This window comes from Sus scrofa, chromosome 15 (assembly GCF_054392235.1).
Source record: "Sus scrofa isolate SSC_HxYL_T2T_F1_AM1 chromosome 15, Sscrofa_HxYL_maternal_Yorkshire_Landrace_v2.0, whole genome shotgun sequence".
Classification (NCBI taxonomy): domain Eukaryota; kingdom Metazoa; phylum Chordata; class Mammalia; order Artiodactyla; family Suidae; genus Sus; species Sus scrofa.
In genome coordinates this window covers 128381083-128401307 of record NC_139397.1, presented here as the reverse complement: position 1 = coordinate 128401307, position 20225 = coordinate 128381083, and the positions used below count along the sequence as shown (strand labels likewise).

At 33.9% G+C, this 20225-nt stretch overlaps 1 protein-coding gene across 6 annotated transcripts in view; it reads left to right on the top strand.

The window, feature by feature from the left end:
* ERBB4 (erb-b2 receptor tyrosine kinase 4) overlaps positions 1–20225 on the top strand; it is a 1134420-nt gene that overhangs the window by 1069209 nt on the left and 44986 nt on the right. For all 6 annotated transcript variants that reach the window (XM_084998988.1, XM_084998989.1, XM_021075968.2 and 3 more), the window contains 4 exons: positions 9593–9748; positions 12754–12829; positions 16312–16458; positions 18589–18686. In XM_084998988.1, coding sequence (XP_084855114.1) covers positions 9593–9748; positions 12754–12829; positions 16312–16458; positions 18589–18686 — 477 coding nt within the window. The remainder of the gene's footprint in view (positions 1–9592; positions 9749–12753; positions 12830–16311; positions 16459–18588; positions 18687–20225) is intronic.

Here is a 20225-nt window from a genome sequence, read left to right as displayed (position 1 = left end):
TTTTACTTCTCTGTGCATAAGTTTCCTCATCTTAAAATGAGAATAATAGAAGCATAAATAGATTTCACTGAGTTCTTATGAATTCCTTTATATAGAACACTTAAAGCAGACCCCAGCACAGAGTATGTATATATATTAAATGTTTTCTAGATACAAACATAATGGTACTATATAAAGTCATATTTTATCTTCCACATATGATTTCAGTGTCCTCAGTTAATAAGCAATCCCTCTATGCTATATCTGCCGCAGTGACTTTAACTATTATCATTTGTCTAGAGTCTCCTACATTGAAATTAGTACTGAAAAGCAGATCATTTAAGATGTTAAGCAAATTTTTAGCATTTTACAAATAACATTAATGTTCAATTCAGTTCTGTTTGTACTTTCAGAGAGATGGAGTTAAATTTAGCGCTTGTCAATAGGGGACTAGACAGTAAATTGACAGTGTACACCTGTTATACATGTGCATATGATTGTGAGTTCATATGTATAGTTTAATGTAACTATGAGAAACAATAAACTGGATTACATATAGCGACATGTTCGAATCTAAAAAATGCCTAATGAGTAAAACATGATTCTATTTAGTACACAATACTACCTATATATTAAAAGTAACAAAAAACATTTAAAAAAATATAGATAAGGAGTTCCAATTGTGGCTCAGAGGTAAAGAACCTGACTAGTATCCATGAGGATGTGAGTTCAATCCCTGGCCTTGCTTACTGGGTTAAGGATCTGTCATTGCTCTGGAGCTGCAGTGTGGGTTTCAGATGCAGCATAGATCCCACATTGCTGTGGCTGTGGCATAGGTCGGCAGCTGCAGCTCTGATTTGACCTTGAGCCTGAGAACTCCCATATGCCATTGAGTGCGGCCCTGAAATATATATATATATATGTATTGAAGACATTATTGTGGATATTTATGATGGAAAGAAGAATGGATTGAGGTGGAAGATAGAGGCAAATAGTAATAATAGTGTGCATGAATTATGGAGTGTGGGTAGCATCAAAATCTGCATACTTGCGATCTGAAGGAAGGAAGGAAGGAAGGAAGGAAGGAAGGAAGGAAGGAAGGAAGGAAGAAAGAAAGAAAGAAAGAAAGAAAGAAAGAAAGAAAGAAAGAAAGAAAAAAAGAAAGAAAAACGAAGAAAAAAAGAAAAGAAAAGAAAGAGAAAGAAAGAAAGAGAAAGAAAGAAAAAAAGTCACACATACTGCCTTAGGTTGACTCCCAGAAAACAGTCTCAGAAAAATTTGCATGTAGGAAGTTTTAGATAAGTGTTTTCAAGATCAACAACTATTGCCCAGTGAAAAAGCAGTATTAGGTAGAAGAAAATAATTTGGCTCTGATAAAATTACAACAGAGGTCTCATCCAATTCCTTGGGGTGTCCCAGAACTAAAATAGCTTCTCATAATTGTCAAGAGGGGATATGGCCTTTATAACTCAACATTGACAAATTATTGGATGTGGGTGCCTCCTGTGCAAGGATGAAACCCCTGGCAAAGCAATTCCCTTTTCCAGTTGAGTTGAGGGTGTCACTAACCCAAAACAAAAGTGGCCAAGGTGAGAGCCATCAGCAGTCAGCGACCCCAGAAGCTAAGATTATGAGTACTTGTGTCCTGAAAAAGTTTCTGCGTAGCACAAAATAGCATCTAGTACATGAATGTATGTACACACACACACACATACACACACACACACACACTCATGCGCCAGCACGCACATAATTGGAAACACATTCGAAAAACGTATTTCAAATAGAAAGAAATAATGTTTTCATTATACGCTATTAAAATGACAGAGATTTGGTTGTCCTCAATACTTTAAAATTTTCTTAAGAACTGTAACGTAACCAAGTCTCTTGGATTATAGGTGCAATTGGAAAATGAAAATTAACCTTGAGTATTAATTTGAAGCCAGTGTAGGACAACCGTATGAATCTGCATTTCTTCATCTGAGCGGAATAAAAGAACATTCAGAGACAACAGAATGAGAAACAGAAGTCACCTTACCTAAAAGTGCTGAATAACCAGCAGGTGTTTTGATTGGCTGCCTTTTCTTTCTCTTATAGTGGTTGAATTGTATTTTTTTCTCTCCTTTTTTTTTAAATGAAGTATAATTGATTTACACTCTTGTGTTAGTTTCTTATGTACAACAAAGTGGTTCAGTGTTTTTTATAAATGCATTCCTTTCCATAATGGTTTATTACAGGATATTGAACATCATTCCCCATGGTATACAGTAGGACCAGTTGTTTATTTTATATATAGTAATTTATATCTGCTAACTCCAAATTTGTAATTTATCTCTCCCCCACCCCCTTTCCTTTTGGTAACCTTAAGTTTGTTTTCTATGTCTTTGAATCTGTTTCTATTTCATAAAGTTTATTTGCGTCATATTTTAAATTCTACATGTAAGTGATATCATATGATATTTATCTTTCTCTTTCTGACTTACTTAGTATAATAATTTCTAGACACATCTATGTTGCTGCAAATAGCATTATTTAATTATTTTTTATGGCTAAGTAATATTCCATTGTGCATATATGGCACATCTTCTTTATTCAGTTTGAATTGTATTTTTAATAAGAAGGATAAATTTGAGGTTATTTATTTAGCAAACATATAGTATCTTAGAATATTGAATGCTCTAGATGTTTTATAAACATTAAGGCATTGAATCCTCAAGAGAATCCTCTGAATAGATACTAGTATCATCCCCATTTAGCAGATAAAGTGAAACACAAATGAACTGACCAAGGTCATACAGATAGTAGGTAGCCAGCATTTAAATATCAGGTGCACTAGATGGACTTTTACCAAAAAAGAAAATATTCGTAGTTCCAACTAAACATTTGAAAGGAGACCTCTACTCTACCTCTTTTTTTATGGTTCTCTGTGTCTTTTATTGGCCATCATTTAATATTTTAGATAGATATATTTTACAGTACTATCCATCATGGAATAAAAATTTAAAGCTAGAGGACACCTCAGAGATCATTTAGGTCAATCTGTCACTTTTATTGAAGAGGTGAAATGAGTACCTGTGGTCATAAACCTTGTGAGCAGCATGTCTGGGACTTCTATCATGTAACACTCAGTATGTGTTCATTCTACTGTACCATGAACCAGCTTTTACTGGTTGAAGAGACTTCTCAGTTGACTCAATTACAGATCACCCTTAGTTTCTCTGGCCGCTTCATCCAAAAAGGTCTCTTTCTTCCCTTGAACATGCTCATATCTTTAGCCCTAACAGTAGAGAGCATTATAATTTGATTTCCCCCCCCCCCCCCGCCCAGGGATTGAATTGCTTTTAGAAGAAGAGATACAAAAGAGATTTTCATTTGAAGGTAGCTTTCCTGAAGCTTCCTGTTATTAAGAAAGCTCAGGTTTATTGAAATCAAAACAGGAAAAAAAAAAAAAAAAAAAAACTACTCTTGCTAACTCCAGAGAATAATGCCTGTGAGAGCTGATGACAACATGAAATTTTTAGCTCCACACATGTGTTTGATGAAATTGTCGCCTGGCCTATATATGGGAAGCAAATATTTATCGTCAGAAATAGTCTGGTCTCTCTTGACTTCTGTTAGCTTCCTGCAGCTGGGCAGAATACATTTTCGCATTGGATTAAAACATAACAATAATGCATTTTTGCTAGACAGCTGTGAGTCAAATATAAGACTGAAAAGAAGGTCATTGTGAGGTGTTTGTCAATACCAATATTTAAAATTTTTCAGTCACTGATTTTTTTCCAGAGAGCAGTGTATGTGAATCGATTCTAACTAGAGATTAAAACTTTAAATCCAATTGTAATAAAATTATCCTTGAATTTTGTATTAAAGTGCTTTTTCTGAAAGTCAAGAGTAAAATGTGACTTTCCCTAGCAAGTTTGTGTTTATTGACACATTTTAAAAAGTATTAGCAAAACAGAAAATAAGTAAGCACTCTTAAAGACTTATTACAGCATTCAAAGCAAGTATGAGAAATAGTCAAACTCTGAATGGTATAGGTGATGGTAAATTCTGAGTAGTTTAAATCAGAATTGCGGCACCTGGATTAGGAAGTAGACAAAATGCCTCTAAAATGCGTTTATCCAAAATTCCCTTCAGTGCTGAGTGATAAAAGGCAGATGCTTTGGTTCGGAAAAGCTACTACTTTATTCAACCATGGAAAGCATTCTGCAGCATTAGAAACTTTTTGACCCATCCTGTTCATGACCTGTATCTTCACTAAATTCCTGAATTGGTGATATGTTTATAGAGAGCACAAAATCATTTCATAGATTCCCTAATTTCTCCTTCTTTGTACATGACAGCCCCCTCAGGTGAATCATTATTAAAATAATACTTTGAACAGTAATTATTCTGAAATTGGTAGCCACATATTAATCATGACGGGCAGGTTATGTGTATATGTGTCACCATTTGCAAACATTTATTGAACACCCACTGTGATATATTAGTTGAGGTTCATGGATTTTCCGCAATAGGCAATTCAAGTTAATGAGGGTAAGAGATTCTTATGCACAGTGGGACTATTGTTTCCTGTCTGTGGAAAAATATTGCATGTTTTGCGCTTACTACATAATACATAAGTGCTTTACATACTACTTAATCATCATGACAACTTGTGGGATAGGTACTATTATGGCTATTTTAGAGAAGAGGAAAGTGGGTAACGGAAAGGTTAATTAACTTGCTAGAGTCACACTGCTAGAACATGGCAGATCTGGTGTTCTAGCCAAGCAATTGACTCCAGAATCTAGGCTCAAGCCCACTCCACCATCCTGTATACCCTGTAGCCAAAGCAAGAACTGAGTTTCCAATTTATACAATTTAAATTCCCACTAAATTATAAAAGATTCTATAACTTACCTGATTTTTAAATATAAATACAAACATGTCAGTCACCTTCATTATGACCTGAAATTCTCAGAAACATCTGATTGTATTTATTTATTTTTTTCTGCAAAATGCTAGGATCTTTTAAAGCTATATGATGTCACTGTGTACATTAATTTCTACGTTCCCAGACTGCAGTTCTGCAGCAAGGGACCAAATCCCAGTTCCATGACTCATTAGATAGACGACTTGGAGCAAGTAACTTGACCTCTCTCAGCTTTTGTTTTCTTATATTTAAAATGAGATGAAAACAGTGTGCATCTGATAGGATTAAGTTAACCCAGAATGGTAAATGTGTTTAGTTTAATGCCTGCCAGGTTCTAAGTACTCAGTCAAACTAAGTTGTGTTGGTTGTCACTGTTAGTGTTCCCATCATCTACTGGATCTCAGCTGGAATTGCAGGGATAAGGGCGCAGCCACAGGGTAGAGTAAGAGGTTCCTTTCCGGAGTTCCCGTCTTGGCGCAGAGGTTAACGAATCCGACCAGGAACCATGAGGTTGTGGGTTCGGTCCCTGCCCTTTCTCAGTGGGTTAAGGATCCAGCATTGCCGTGAGCTGTGGTGTAGGTTGCAGACTCGGCTCGGATCCCGCGTTGCTGTGGCTCTGGCGTAGGCCGGCACAGCTCTGATTCGACCCCTAGCCTGGGAACCTCCATATGCTGTGGGAGCGGCCCAAAGAAAGAGCAAAAAAGACAAAAAAAAAAAAAGGTTCCTTTCCAACCAATGCATCGGCTTCTCTCTGTCACAATGAATAGCCCTTATTTAATTATCCTCAAATTTCAAGAGACTCCATCCTGTTTATTTTTTATAACTGTGAGCCTCCTTAATTGTATCACGCTCTGATTTAAGGAGTGATTTTATTTTGAAGGAATCTAGCAGAGAATGTGATTCTAATGAGATCTTCTGGTAAGGAAATACTATTTTAATGATTGTGATGTGGAGGATCCTATTGTGAGCAATCCACAGATGATTCAACACTCTAATTCAGGTGTGAAAGTAGGACTAAGGTGATGGTCATAATTAATGATTTGAAAGTGTGCATTTGGGAGTTCCCGTTGTGGCTCAGCAGAGATGAATCTAATTAGCATCCATGAAGATGCAGGTTCAATCCCTGTCCTTGCTCAGTGGGTTAATGATCCAGTGTTTCCATGAGCTGTGGTGTAGGTCAACAACGCAACTTGGATCTGGCGTTGCTGTGGCGTAGGCCAGCGGCTACAGCTCCGATTCTACCCCTAGCCTGGGGACTTCCAAATGCCGTGGGCGTGGCCGTAAAAAGACAAAAAAAAAAAAAAAAAAAAAAAAAAGTGTGTGTTTGTAGAATGATGTTTCATAGTGATACGGTAATTGTACAAATGTATCTTGGTTTGGTAATAATATAGAAGCTTCTGTTTTTGTTTCTTTTATTCATGGTCAGGTGGCTCTGGAAACTAAAGATTAGCATCTGGTTTCCTGCATTTAGTTCTCATTAATGTGAAGAAAATACTTAGTGTTGAGTTTCAGGATAGTCTCACCTGCTGAGGCTTTGTGTATAGAATATCGAAGATCTTTTGGAGTTTTTGAAGCTTTGCGTATACTGTAGAATTATTATCAGAGTCTTAAGTTTCTTGGTGAGTATTAATTCCCTGCTGGTATAGTATATATTTCGTACATATATTTACATTAGAATAATTTGTAGTTAAGGGAATCATTATCCACCTAAATTATAAAAGTCAAAAACACAGAATTATTCTCAATTTACTCTCTTCTTTATTGTTTTGTCAGTTACCAAGGATTTTATTTTATAAATGTACCTTAAAATTTTTCTCTTCCTAATATTCCTTCTGACCTAGTTCAGCTATAGATTTGGACACTCATGCATGTATGAATGGCATGATTGTCATGAATAATAAGAACAGAACACCTGAAAAGTAATAGTGAGTGGTAGGATCCTGGCAAACTGAGACTGGATGCTCTCAGTAGGGTCCAGCCAGTAATCAGCCAAGGAGGATGTTTGAAACTTGCTCAGTATAGGGACAAAAAAAAGTGAAAAATGGATGTGACTCATGGACTATCAATTTACAACCTTTATTTATTTTTTTTTCTTTTCTTTTTTGGGTACAACCTTTATTTTGCACTCTCATTACTTTTCTCCTGTAACATGGCAGTGACTCCTGACAACAGCTGTATTTGTATGCAATCCATCATCTCTACTGGAACCAGGTGATGTTTACAAGGCTCCAGCGGTAATTGTGTCACTCTCCTTTTTGAAACAACTTCCACATCACCACGTTGAATGCTGCATAAAACATGAAGTCCAGGAGTTCCCATCGTGGTGCAGTGGAAACAAATTCAACTGGGAACCAGGAGGTTGCAGGTTCAATCCCTGGCCTCACTCAGTGGGTTAAGGATCTGGCATTGCCATGAGCTGTGGTGTAGGTCATAGATGCGGCTCGGATCTGGCGTTGCTGTGGCTCTGGTGTAGGCCAGTGGCAACAGTTCCAATTAGACCCCTAGCCTGGGAACCTTCATATGCCACGGATGCAGCCCTAAAAAAACAAAAAAGACAAAAACAAACAAACAAACATGAAGTCCAAATTCTCTATCATGACATACAAGGTGCCCTTCTTGGATCCAGCCTCTTCTCATTTTTTCAGTCTTACACCCATCATATGCGTAATGCATCTGAATACAGAACGATGTACCTTTGTCCAAGTACACCATGCTATCCATGCCCCTGTGTTTGTTCTCCCCAACTGTGTTTTTTCCCTTGCCTTATCCAACTGGTGTACACCCATCCTTCAAACCTTATTTAGGCTTCAGTTCCTGTCTGGAGCCTCCCAACTCATGCACATTTACTAGGCTATATTACAGATGGTCTTCAAAACACAGGCTCTTTAATGCCTTCCATGCATCAGTGATCCATCAAGTTTATGCCCCATATTCATCCACTTTATTAATTAGCTTCTGCCCTCATTTAATGCACAGACCTTCTCTAACTCTTCTATCTCTAATGTCTTGAACAGTGCTTGGCATATAGTATGTATTCTGTAATTGTGTGTGGATCTGAATATTAACTTGTCAACACACTTTCCATATTCTGTTATGAAAGTGATAAGAAAGAGAATTATGAATGTTTTTGTGGACACTTCCTACAGAGACCAAATTATTGAACATATTTTATCTCCAAGGCAATGAATCTTTTTTTTTTTTTTTTTTTTTTTTGTCCTGTAAAGCATGCAAGGGCTATATGCTTTCAGTTCGACTGTTTTAGAAATCTCCAATTTGGTGTTATCAAATAGAAAGCACTATTTAGGAAAGAGGGCAAACCCCCCATAAATCCTAGTTATGTGTTGATTTCAAAAAACACTAATGCATGTGATGTCATCCAACTGCTGAGTGATTGGACCATATCAGGCAGTATCTCTACTGGTTGTGTTTAATGGGCATTTATATAGTGATTGACTTGTGATGCTATTTGGAGCAATATTCTCTTTCCACTATGTTGGGTATATGGTTCATAATATTTTGACCTCTGTGATTTATGGGTCTGTTTTCCACAGCTTTTGTTTTGATATCAGAAACCGTTAATCCTTCAAAGGCCTGCAGAAGTAATGTTAACTGCCAACAGCATTGATTTGCAATTGGCATGAGAGTACGCTTTAACCATTTTATAACGTGTCTGATTTTTTGACCACTGAAATCCTCAAATATAGAATTTTGCCTAACTATTCCATAAAAACATGTTTGCTATAATGAAAGATGTTCACTGTAATCTAGGCCTCCAAGTTAATTTCCTTGGTTTTACTTCAATCTTTTAGTTAGGGCTATTGTTTCATGACTATTTGTTTCCCTATTATTGAAGTATAATTAATAACTCTTATTTCTATGTACTAATTTTTTGATTTGTATATGTTCTATGTGGTATACATATAACATTTATGTGTATATATTTGTATATTTACATACACCTATATGTGTGTATATATTAGGGGAAGAGCCATTTAGACATTAGACATCAGTAATGTATTTTATTTTTAATTACTCTATTTTTTAAAGAAAACATTTTTATAAAGGCTAATTTGAGGGTCATTATATACTATTTAATTTTACTTGGGTCATCAAAGCCACTTTTTAAATTATAGGCTTTTAATGCCCTAGAGTATACCTCATTTTTTTCATAATTAATGAGAATAATATAATTTTTAGTCTTGATAGAATCTCTGATGGTGATTTTGCCTCTACTAAACCTTTAAATGAAATACTTTTAAGAATTATGGATAGTTGTGTTTGTTTTGAGCGGGTTCATGGAGGAAGATGACATGAAACAGAAGTTAACTGAGAAGAAAATAACTGGAATACATGGGTCAGTACAAGCCCATGTTAGCCTGTCTACGAAGATACATTCATACCTCAGCAATGAATGTGTTTGCAAAAGTATATAAAGTATCTGGGAGGTAAATGGTCTAACATTTAGCTCAGGTGTAGATGGTTCATTCTTTATAGGGCTTTATTGAGAAAAAAGGCCAAAAGCTATTTGCGGTTTGCTGCATTTATTCCATGTTTTCCCTAATTTTGAAACTATTCCCAGATTCTGACATCACTTAGAGAAATCAAGCACTTGCAACTGAATGCTAAACAACTCCTTTTTTGACAATAGAAGAGCCTAGGCATTAACTGACTATCTTTGGGGAATTTGGTGTTTTTCAGGGAATGATGTACCTGGAAGAAAGACGGCTTGTTCATCGGGATTTAGCAGCCCGTAATGTCTTAGTGAAATCTCCAAACCATGTGAAAATCACAGATTTTGGACTAGCCAGGCTCTTGGAAGGAGATGAAAAAGAGTATAATGCTGATGGAGGAAAGGTAGGTATCTTTTGTGAGAACAATATTGGTTAAAAATATACTGCAACATCCTTTTATCTCTTTATATGTTATAGGAAGAAGTCAATAAAAGCTTTAAGAGATTATAAAATCCCATTTCTACTTTTTGCCTTCTCTCATAACCAGGGTTAAAATACACATACATACAAAAACGCACATATATATATATATATATATATATATAATATACATACATACATATGTAATATACATACATACATATGTATGTGTGTGTGTGTGTATATAGTATATGTGTGTGTGTGTGTGTATATATAGTATATGTGTGTGTGTGTGTGCTTGTATTACATATATATTGTGTATGTGTGTGTATTACCAACTTCCATTTCTCAAAGTAGTTAAAATAGGACACTTAAAGTCTAGACTCCCGCAAATATTCATGTCAGTTCCAGGGTTAGGGAGTGGGTGGCTGCCTAAGAACTCTAGAGATGTCACTTTACCCCAGGGCTGTAGAAATTGTCTTACTGATCCTAATAACTTAGGACCAACTATTACAGAGAAGTCAGAGAGATACAATATCTTTCTCATAGACTAGAGAGAAGTTTTGCTACTACCAAGAACTGTACTATTGGAAAGTTGATCACCCTGTTTATAATTTTTTTTTCTGCAAAAGTACCAGGATCTTTTAAAGCTATATGATGTCACTGTGTACATTAATTTCTACGTGCCCAGACTGCAGTTCCACAGCAAGGGACCAAATCCCAGTTCTATGACTCATTAGATAGATGACTTGGAACAAATAACTTGATCTCTCTCAGCTTTTGTTTTCTTATATTTAAAATGAGATGAAAACAGTGTGCATCTGATAGGATTAAGTTAACCCAGAAGCAACCAGAAGCAACAGATTCCTCTTATATGGCTTTTTTTTTTTTTTTTTTTTGGTTTTTTAAGCTGCAGCCACAGCATGTGGAAGTTCCTAGGCTAGGGGTCAAATTGTAGCTACAGCTGCTGGCCTTTGCCACAGCCACAGCAACACAGGATCCAAGCCATGTCTGTGACCTACACCACAGCTCACTGTACAGCGGTATCCTTAACCCACTGAGCAAGGCCAGGGATCTAACCTGCATCCTTATGAATGCTAGATCAATTCATTTCCGCTACACCACAATGGGGACTTCTTATTTGGCTCTATTTTTATTTTTTAAATTTTTTTAAGTTCTTCATCATGGGGTATGATTTACCAATTTACTTTATTATGTGACTTCCTCCACTAGAATGTAACTGCTATATCCCCGGGATCTGAACGATGCCACTGCCTCTTTTAACTTTTCTGATTCCATTCTCAGGCCAAGCCTGGTAACTCTGTTCTTGCCTCTCTTACCCACCATATGGTCTCAATCTATGCCTTAGTTCTAGCTCTTCTCTCTCTTCATTAAGCCACTGTTGAGCTTGCCATTCTTTGCTAACCATCAAGAATATCACCACTCCTTTGGTGGTGGGGGGATCCCTCTAGCTTGGCCTGGAGAAACTTAGATCAGAAGAGGCCAAATGAAATAAGCAAATGCAGGCTTAACCTATGGTAGCCTATAAACTAGACTAACAACAACAACAAAAATTAATTCATATGTCAAATAACTATATTAATTATGTCCCTTATTCATCATGGGCCATCAAAATACATATTATAAATATTTTGCAATGATAGACTGCCACATGCTTAACATTGATTTTATATTAAACTTATATGTAGTCAGATTTTATCACAAAGCAAAAGAACCCAAATTTATCTTTAAAATAACTTCAGTTGTATGACATTGTCTGGCTTTTTGATTTTATTAGCCATTTTGCCTGTTTACTACAAATTGCAGCAGTTTGAGACCACAGCTTTGAAATTCACCGTGAGATTGCACAGAAGTAGAAGTCTATAAATCACATGACTTCACTTGTCTTGAGAACATACAGCTGTAAGATTTGTCTAAAGCAAGATTCATTAGAGCTTTAAATGCCTAGTAACCATTAAGTCTTTATCAAGCCACCTGTGATTTAAACTTACTTCTTTAACACAGTGTCTGTAGTCCATAAAGTCGGCTAACACCTTGCCCATAGGGAAATTACTTTCAATGTGTCTTCTGTTCCCTTTCACTGAATACCATGATTCTGTCACAGAGTTACCTTGGTGTCACCTTGGTGAGCAGCCAGCCTCATGATTTCGGAGGTCTATTTAGTTTTAAGCTTTCAACTGCAAAGTAGAAGTGTTTATCTTTATTCCGTAGAATCTAATTATATTCCCAGCTATGTAATGCTGCCCTTCATAGTTGAAACTCATTCTGCTGACCCATCAGCAGCAGGACATGTGAGTTGAGCTGCTTTTCTTTGCAGTGATGATGGATTTGTACCAATCTTCTCATATTCTTTTGTAAAATACCTATTTTGAAAATGGTGCATATTTTCAATACTGGCTAACCAACACGAGGGAGATCATTTGTAGGGAACAAAGCAAGTTTCACTTTGGAATTAATTATTTTAGGTGTTTGGTGACCAAATTATCTGAGAGAAGACAGGATGGGGCAAGTGTAGAAAGATCCATTTTACCAGTGGCATGAAATTCATCTGAGGTTGAAAAAGGATTACCGAAAATATAAGGAATCTCATTTTGGAAGATAAATGTAATATAACCACATTTTTAGAAGTACAAGTATTAGATGTTTAGAATTGGTATTGTGAGTTGTAAGATTAACTAGTAACTTAATTACTGAACATTAAAAATGATGGAAAGTGGTATTTATTTTATTTTACTTTTCACTGTTTATGAAGCTTTTAAAAATAAATATATCTTCAGGTTAATTCATTTCAAGATTAAATTTCAATTCACTTACTCTCTGTATTGAAAATAACATATCTCTCTTTCTATTTTCTATACACATAATCAAAAAACACAATTGAGGGAAGTCCAGAGACTCATATTTAGGAAATATAGAAATGACTTTTCATATAACTATAAAAAACTTTCACTTCTTATTTCTCTATAGATGCCAATTAAATGGATGGCTCTGGAGTGTATACACTATAGGAAATTCACCCATCAGAGTGACGTTTGGAGCTATGGTAAATAATTCTTTCTTATTATATAAGGCTTTTGAAGAAAAACTTGCTAGGTTTTTTGATTCTCTAAAAGGTAATATAGTAATATCTTGGTTCTGTTGTCTAACATAACCTTTAGTTTAGTAGCAACTTGTCTGATCATTTTGACAGAAAAAAAAAAAATTAGTTTAGGGACACTTCCATAGATTTCCATGGCCTTAATTTTCAACAACTCTTTGAAAACATAACTCTAAATGCGATTAATGTTTAACCTTTTTTTTTTTTTTTTCTTATGGGAATCTATGTTCTATAGTAAGAAAATAGCAACTTCTGCTAAAACAAAGAGCAATTACTGAAAGCAGTAGGATAAGAGCAATAAATGTGAGTGGGGAAATAGCAGAGAAGATTTCTAATTACAGCTTTAATTTTAATTTACAAATTACTTTTGGAGTAAACAGACATATTAGGTAGTTAATAATATGAACTGGAAAATAGCGATTTTAAAATTTAGAACATTTATTTAATTCCATTTAACTCACCTTTTGAGATAAGCTTCTTAGAGTCTGGCTATTTATAACTTAAATCCATCTAAGTATTAGTAAGAATGAACTGACACCGTTTCTAAGTTTGAATATAAAATTAGCACTTCTTAGAAATAAAAAGTGCAATGCTTGTTTTAGCAAAAAGGTGCTAGTGAGACTTAAAAGCATGATACAATCTATTTTATTCAAATTTAAACTTAGTTTTAGCTTTTTTATTTTTAGGAAAAAATTAAGTCATTAAGTCACTAAAGAACTTGTACTTCTTATTTTGAACAGTAGAAATTATCTTTTAAAAGAAGACATTTCTGTAGGATAGTTTTTCCTTCCACACATGTATACCATAAGAAGTGTTAAAATTTTCAAAATGCTGGCCTCCTGGATTCTACTCAGCATAAAAGTAGAGTGTTGTGTGTTTGAGATTTTGACAAGTACAGGAGAATACTTAACAAAACTTAATTAAACTGAAGGATTAAATAAAAAACAAATATATATTATTATGCTTATTATATATCATATACATTATAAATATGAAGTAAACATACATATTATGATATGCATTAGCATGTAGATAAGTATTTATATGTTATATATTATAATTTAGCATATATATTATATAATATAGTTAGGTTTATATATTTTATGTAATGGACATATTTTTTTCCTTTTCTTTTCCTTTTTTTTTTCCTACTGATATTTCCTTGTACTAAATGTGGCAATCTGCTTCAGACAAATTTTAAATGACCTCTAAGATAAGTAAATACATTTAAGTAAATGTTGACAGGGCAATTACATTTTTAATAGTGAAATTTGTCTTTGGAGAAAATCCTGTTTTTTAGGCTACAATGTTTATCTTCATGTTGAATTGTAACATCTCGGAAGTTGTTCAGTAAAAATAGATGATAGATTGATAGATGATGGATAGATAGATAAATAGATAGATAGAACAAACTCTGTTTTGAAGCATAACCAGGTCAGCAACCCTTAGCTATAAGGTATTTTAAGATTTTTATGTTATATCACGGTTGGTTGCAAAAGACGTAAATGGCAGAGAAAGATATGTAATCTTGTTTACAGTGAATCTTTGTGGAGGATTGCCACTGGGTGCATTGTTATTTTTATAAAAGTAAATATGTATTGGTTATGGTTTATATCTTCAAATGGCAGAATTGTAAATTTTGAGGATGTTTTTGATTTAGTTTTCTTGAGATTATTCTACATGAAGCTGTCTTTGTTTAGCTCTATCTTGTCATCACTTCTGCAAAGATCTAATTGGAATATTATTGGTGGAGGTGGGGGCTTTGATTTTTATGCTTGAGATTTTATATGTTTCTATTTTTTGTATTTTCTATTATTTTGATTTGTAATTGCTCTGTATCTTGCTTATTAAGAAGTTCTGATAGATGTGAGACTATTCTTTTATAACTACAAACATGATAAAATGTTCTCATTAAATATATATTATATAAATATGATTGAATAGAAATGGACAGTAATCTACTTCTTGTTGGAAACTGCTTCATGGACACTGAGTTTTAGTTATTGGTCCTATGAAGTCATTCCTTAGTACACAAAATCAAGTAGGATTTAATAAAGATCAAACAGTTAAATTGTGTCACTAGTTCCATGTTTATATTACACCTAAGAATCCTAAGATGTAAACATTAACTAACGCCTCAAATCAGGTAATTGTTAGTGATGCTAGTATGATGGATAAATTGAAATTTATATATACTTTTATATTTTAAGATTTGCATTTCTATTATCAATGATAACTTTTATGACCTAAAATTTTTTGTTTGAATAAATAATTCATTACAAGTGGTGGTAGAAAAGAAAACAAAACTGTGATTAATGGATTTTATATTAAAAGATAGTTTGTATATGCATCGGTCAAAATACACTTGCTAATACTATTGTGCCTGGATAGCTATTTCTGAATTAACAACCTTTATTCTCAAGAAAACCATAACTTTTAAATGACATAATTATTATATACAGAAGAGATCTGTGGTGAATATATTATTGCTGAAATCAAAATCATTAATATCAAAGCTGGCTATTTGTGTGCTAGTATTTAGAGTATTTAGGGCATTTGCTTTTACAGAGGAAATCAGTGTTCTAGTGATTTAAGAAACTGATTTCTTACATGTATACATTACAATTACATTTTTTCCCCAACCCTTTCTTGTAATGTATACATGTAAGGATAACCTGACCCCCTTGCTGTACAGTGGGAAAATAAAAAAAAATTATTTAAAAAAATAAATAAATAAATAAAATAAAATTAAGAAATAACAACAACAAAAAAAAAGAAACTGATTTCATCATCTAAGAAATAAACTATTATTGATTCCCTTCAACTTTGTGATGCCACCTTCACAAGTATTTTATCTTACATGTGGATCATCTTCACTCAGTCTCTCAAATGAGCTAAGGGAATGAATCTCTTTTATTACGTTCATTCCCTTTGTGTTATCTTTAAAGAGAAACACAGTTATTTACTGTAACATAGGTGATTATTTTGGAATCCCAGGGTGGCCTTTAGGTTTTTAATAGCAAATATGTTAATCTCAAAATTAGTCAATATTAGATTTTATCTAATCATATTTCCTTGGTACTGAGTACACATGTACCCAGTACATAAATTGTTCCAATGTGGTGAAATTTAAATTGGATCAGCAAATACTAGCATTACTATCAGTAGAAATTGGGAACAGATTCTGTATTCTGACAGCTACTCTCGGTTGTCTCTAATACCCATTACATTTTTCAAGACAGTGATAATAAAAATTAAATTTCCCACAAAGATTTTGTCATTGGCCATTTTCTCATAATGGATATAGGAATCTGAAGATCCTCTCTTTGCCTTCTAGGAAGCATCGTTTTGCCACTGGTATGTTGCTGATTTGTTCAAAGTATATTATTAATATGCTTATATATGTAAGAATTTGATCTCTACTTTAGGAGTCACTATATGGGAACTGATGACCTTCGGAGGAAAACCCTACGATGGCATTCCAACGAGAGAAATCCCTGATTTATTAGAGAAAGGAGAACGTTTGCCCCAGCCTCCCATCTGCACTATTGACGTTTACATGGTCATGGTCAAATGTAAGATTACAAAATTATTTTATCATAACCATTATCATTGTTAATAAAGTAATTGTACAGATTAATTAACCTGCACAATTTAATCTATATATTTAAAAGTATAAAAGTTTAAAGACAATTATGTAGGAGCATATAAACAACTGTGTTTGCTATGATCATTGTTAATATGAAGCAATATCATGCTCTCATTCTATGAAGTCAAAATTATATGACCCTTACACTTATTTATTTTGCTTTGGTTCTTATCATTTCCATGACAGTCAAATTTTCTCATAAAGAGATGTAACTAATCAGAGTAATATTAATAATCTTTAAAGGAAAATGTAGAAAATAAATTATCGACACATAAAGAAAAAAAAGCTTGAAACTGATAGTTTTAAAAAAATGAATTAAATGAAATAAGTTTAACAGTTTCTGTCCACAGGAAATTAGCACGGCAAAGGGGGAAGTGGAAAGGCATGAATCTACATTGAAATAAAAAGATTATGAATGTTTACTTTTTTTTCAATTTGATCATTTGTTTATATCTAACCCTCTTGCTTTTCTTTCTCCATTCTATGCCCCAGACAAAAATGTATTATAAATGTGTTTTGGAAGCCGAGGCTCTTAATTTAAATAGAATTAAGGAAGTCTCTGGAGTTTCTGACTTAATTTAAGTGAGATTAGCATTCAGCAATCTTTCTTGTGTAATCTGGGGTTTTCCCCTTTTGATTTACACAGGGTTAGCAAAGAAACAAACTGGTGAAGGTGAATAAGCATCTTATTAATAAGAGACTTTGGACCCAGGTCTACTCAGATTTATATTCATGATGTGTGTGATACATTCTGACAGTAAGGGAAGAAATAAAAAATGTGCTTTTCAGTTCAGGTCAGCATGCCCTTTTCTCTAAGCTTAGTTCTATTTACTCAATATTTAGTTGAAAGAAACTGATACCTCACTGAGATTTAACCTTTTTTGGTTCCAATAGAGTTCCAGAGACACTGGTTTTCTCATTAACATCTGGGCATCCACAGCATTTTTTTTTTTAAGTGGGTGCATATAAAATATATGCTTAAGAGCTTTGTTAGGCAAGAAGAAAATCAAGTAATATTAATGATACATAAAATGACATCCGAGGACTTCCCAGAACAAGAGTAAAAATTGAACTTCTAGAAAAAAGAGAAACCAGCTTTATAGCTTTCTTGGGTCAAACCTCATTCAATAGTCATCTGTAGAAGGAAGTTTAAAAACATGCATAAGTTACATAATTTGATCCTATCATCATCATGAGATGATTTAGATACTTCATTTAGATGTGCTGATTTAATACTGAAAAAACCAGGAAAGCATTTTGCTTGATAGGGAGTTTTACCTCTCTTTTAGGAGTTTTAATAGCTAAGAAAAGGGTCATTTGGCAATAAAATCAAGGAAAGCTTGGTACTTTTATTCTTGTCATTTCATCAGTTAAACAGAGCCCGGGGAGATAAGACCCACTTTATCTAGACTCCCAGCTAAATAATAATACATACCTTAAAAATTGCTGATAGTATTTTTATGCTGGGAAGGCTAGTACTAAGATAAGTTAATGGCTATTGCTGAACAAACATTACCAATCACTTTGCATTTTACTTTTTTCTCACCAGGAAAAAAAAAGGAGCATAAGAAAGTTGCTTTCTCTCCCCCCCCCTTTTTTTTTTTGCTGGTGTATCGCATTGTAGCCAAAGATTTTATTCCATGTCACTTCTGAGATAAAATGATAAATTATATTCCAATTACCTCTCCTATACCCATCGAAGAAAAGTTTTTGAAATAATTCTCTTCATACCTAAGGAAAAAAGATCCGAGATTCTGAAAGTTCCAATGGCTAGCCTAGGTTATATTTTCTATGATGAAATATTAATTTTAAATTAGATCAGCAAAATTAAAAGTTAGTATTATCCTAACATATTACATTTATTTATGAGTACCAGCAAACTTATTGAGATAGAATCTTACCTATTGGATTGTTTCTTTCATCGGCTCTCTTTGTTTTTCAGGTCATTTTTAGTAAAGAAATATTTTTCAAGCAGCCTATATCTTCATAACATTTACATCCCACTTCTTCTTCCTAATTATGGAGATAGTGACTCTTATTATGTATGAATTTCTAGGTTGGATGATTGATGCTGACAGTAGACCTAAATTTAAGGAACTGGCTGCTGAATTTTCAAGAATGGCTCGAGATCCTCAAAGATATCTAGTTATTCAGGTTTGTACATTTGACTTAGATTTAGAAGAATATCCCAATGGCAAACATGACAAAGTAGGACTAATATCTGGACTTTGGAGCTGTGGAAATCACCCTCACAAATCGATTAACCAAGCAGAATGTCATTTGAAATGACTTACTTGAGGTCAACCCACGTCTAAGCATCTTTCTTTAGTATTCAAGTGCCTCTACTATTGAGCAGCCAGATAATTAGGATTATTCATGTACATAAAAAGGCCTTTATCCTCAGACATGCCTTCTAGTACTCTGCTTTCTATTAACATTATGTGTAAGTCATGTTCATTGTTATAATCGTCTCTTCTTAGAATAAAAGGAAGATGGATTTTTGTTTTAATCATGTCTATGGTTGAAGGCAGTGAATTAAAAGTTTCAATGTATTGACATTTAATTTCCTAGAAAAGTATTTTAAAATGTTTTTTGTTCTTTTGCAATATCCAAGCAATAACTCAGCTTCAAATGAATTAATGTATGTAAATCAAATGATAGACCAAAAGAACATTTTATAGTAATACTAGAAAAAGAGGGATTTGATAATTTAAAACTTTAGTATATTTCTTTATGTTTATTTTTACCTAAATCATAAATAAGTGGACCTTGGATAACATAAAGTTAATTTAAGTTCCTCGGTAAAACAAGGTAGTGTTTATCTTTACAGCAATAATCTAGCAGAGAGATAAAAGCCAGGTTTTAGCAGATAAGATTTTTAGCTAACTTTTTTCCCAAATTAACTTTAATTTAAAAAAAAAGTTAACAGTATTACATAACTTTGAAAAATACTTTTTAAATTTCTATTTAAGAAATAGGTGAGGTAAAAGTGTGATAATGATTTTGGTGTCTCCTGCCGCCATGTATGTCATTTGCCACTTATGCTGGAATTTTGAATGCTATCACTTTAGCAGTATTATGCTACAGAACAAATCATGAAGTCAGAGTTCCCATCGTGGCACAGTGGAAACAAATCCAACTAGGAACAATGAGGTTGTGGGTTCGATCCCTGGCCTCAGTGGGGTTAAGGATTCAACATTGCCATGAGCAGTGGTGTAGGTTGCAGATGTGCTCGGATCTGGCGTGGTTATGACTATGGTGTAGGCCGGCAGCTGTAGCTCCAATTAGACCCCTAGCCTGGGAACTTCCATATACCACAAGTGTGGCCCTAAAACATTAAAAAAAAAAAAAATCATAAAGCCTATGGGTCCTGATAACTCCACACTATAAAAAACAACCAAATAAAATAAAAGATTGATAAATCAATTGTTCTTTCTTTTTTATTTACTCTTGAAGTCACAGCTTAAACACCATCTTTGCAATGAAGCCTACCATTATTCTTAAGTCTGAAATGGATTATGCCTCTCTCAAAACAGCCATAACATTCTGGTTTATTTACCTCTAATGGCATTTATCACACTTTTCTTATATTAAATTTGTTTATCTTACCCTGTCATATCTAAGTCTATCATAGGCTTCTTTATGGCTGGAAATTGTGCTAAATAAATTATTTTTAAAGTAATTATTTTGATT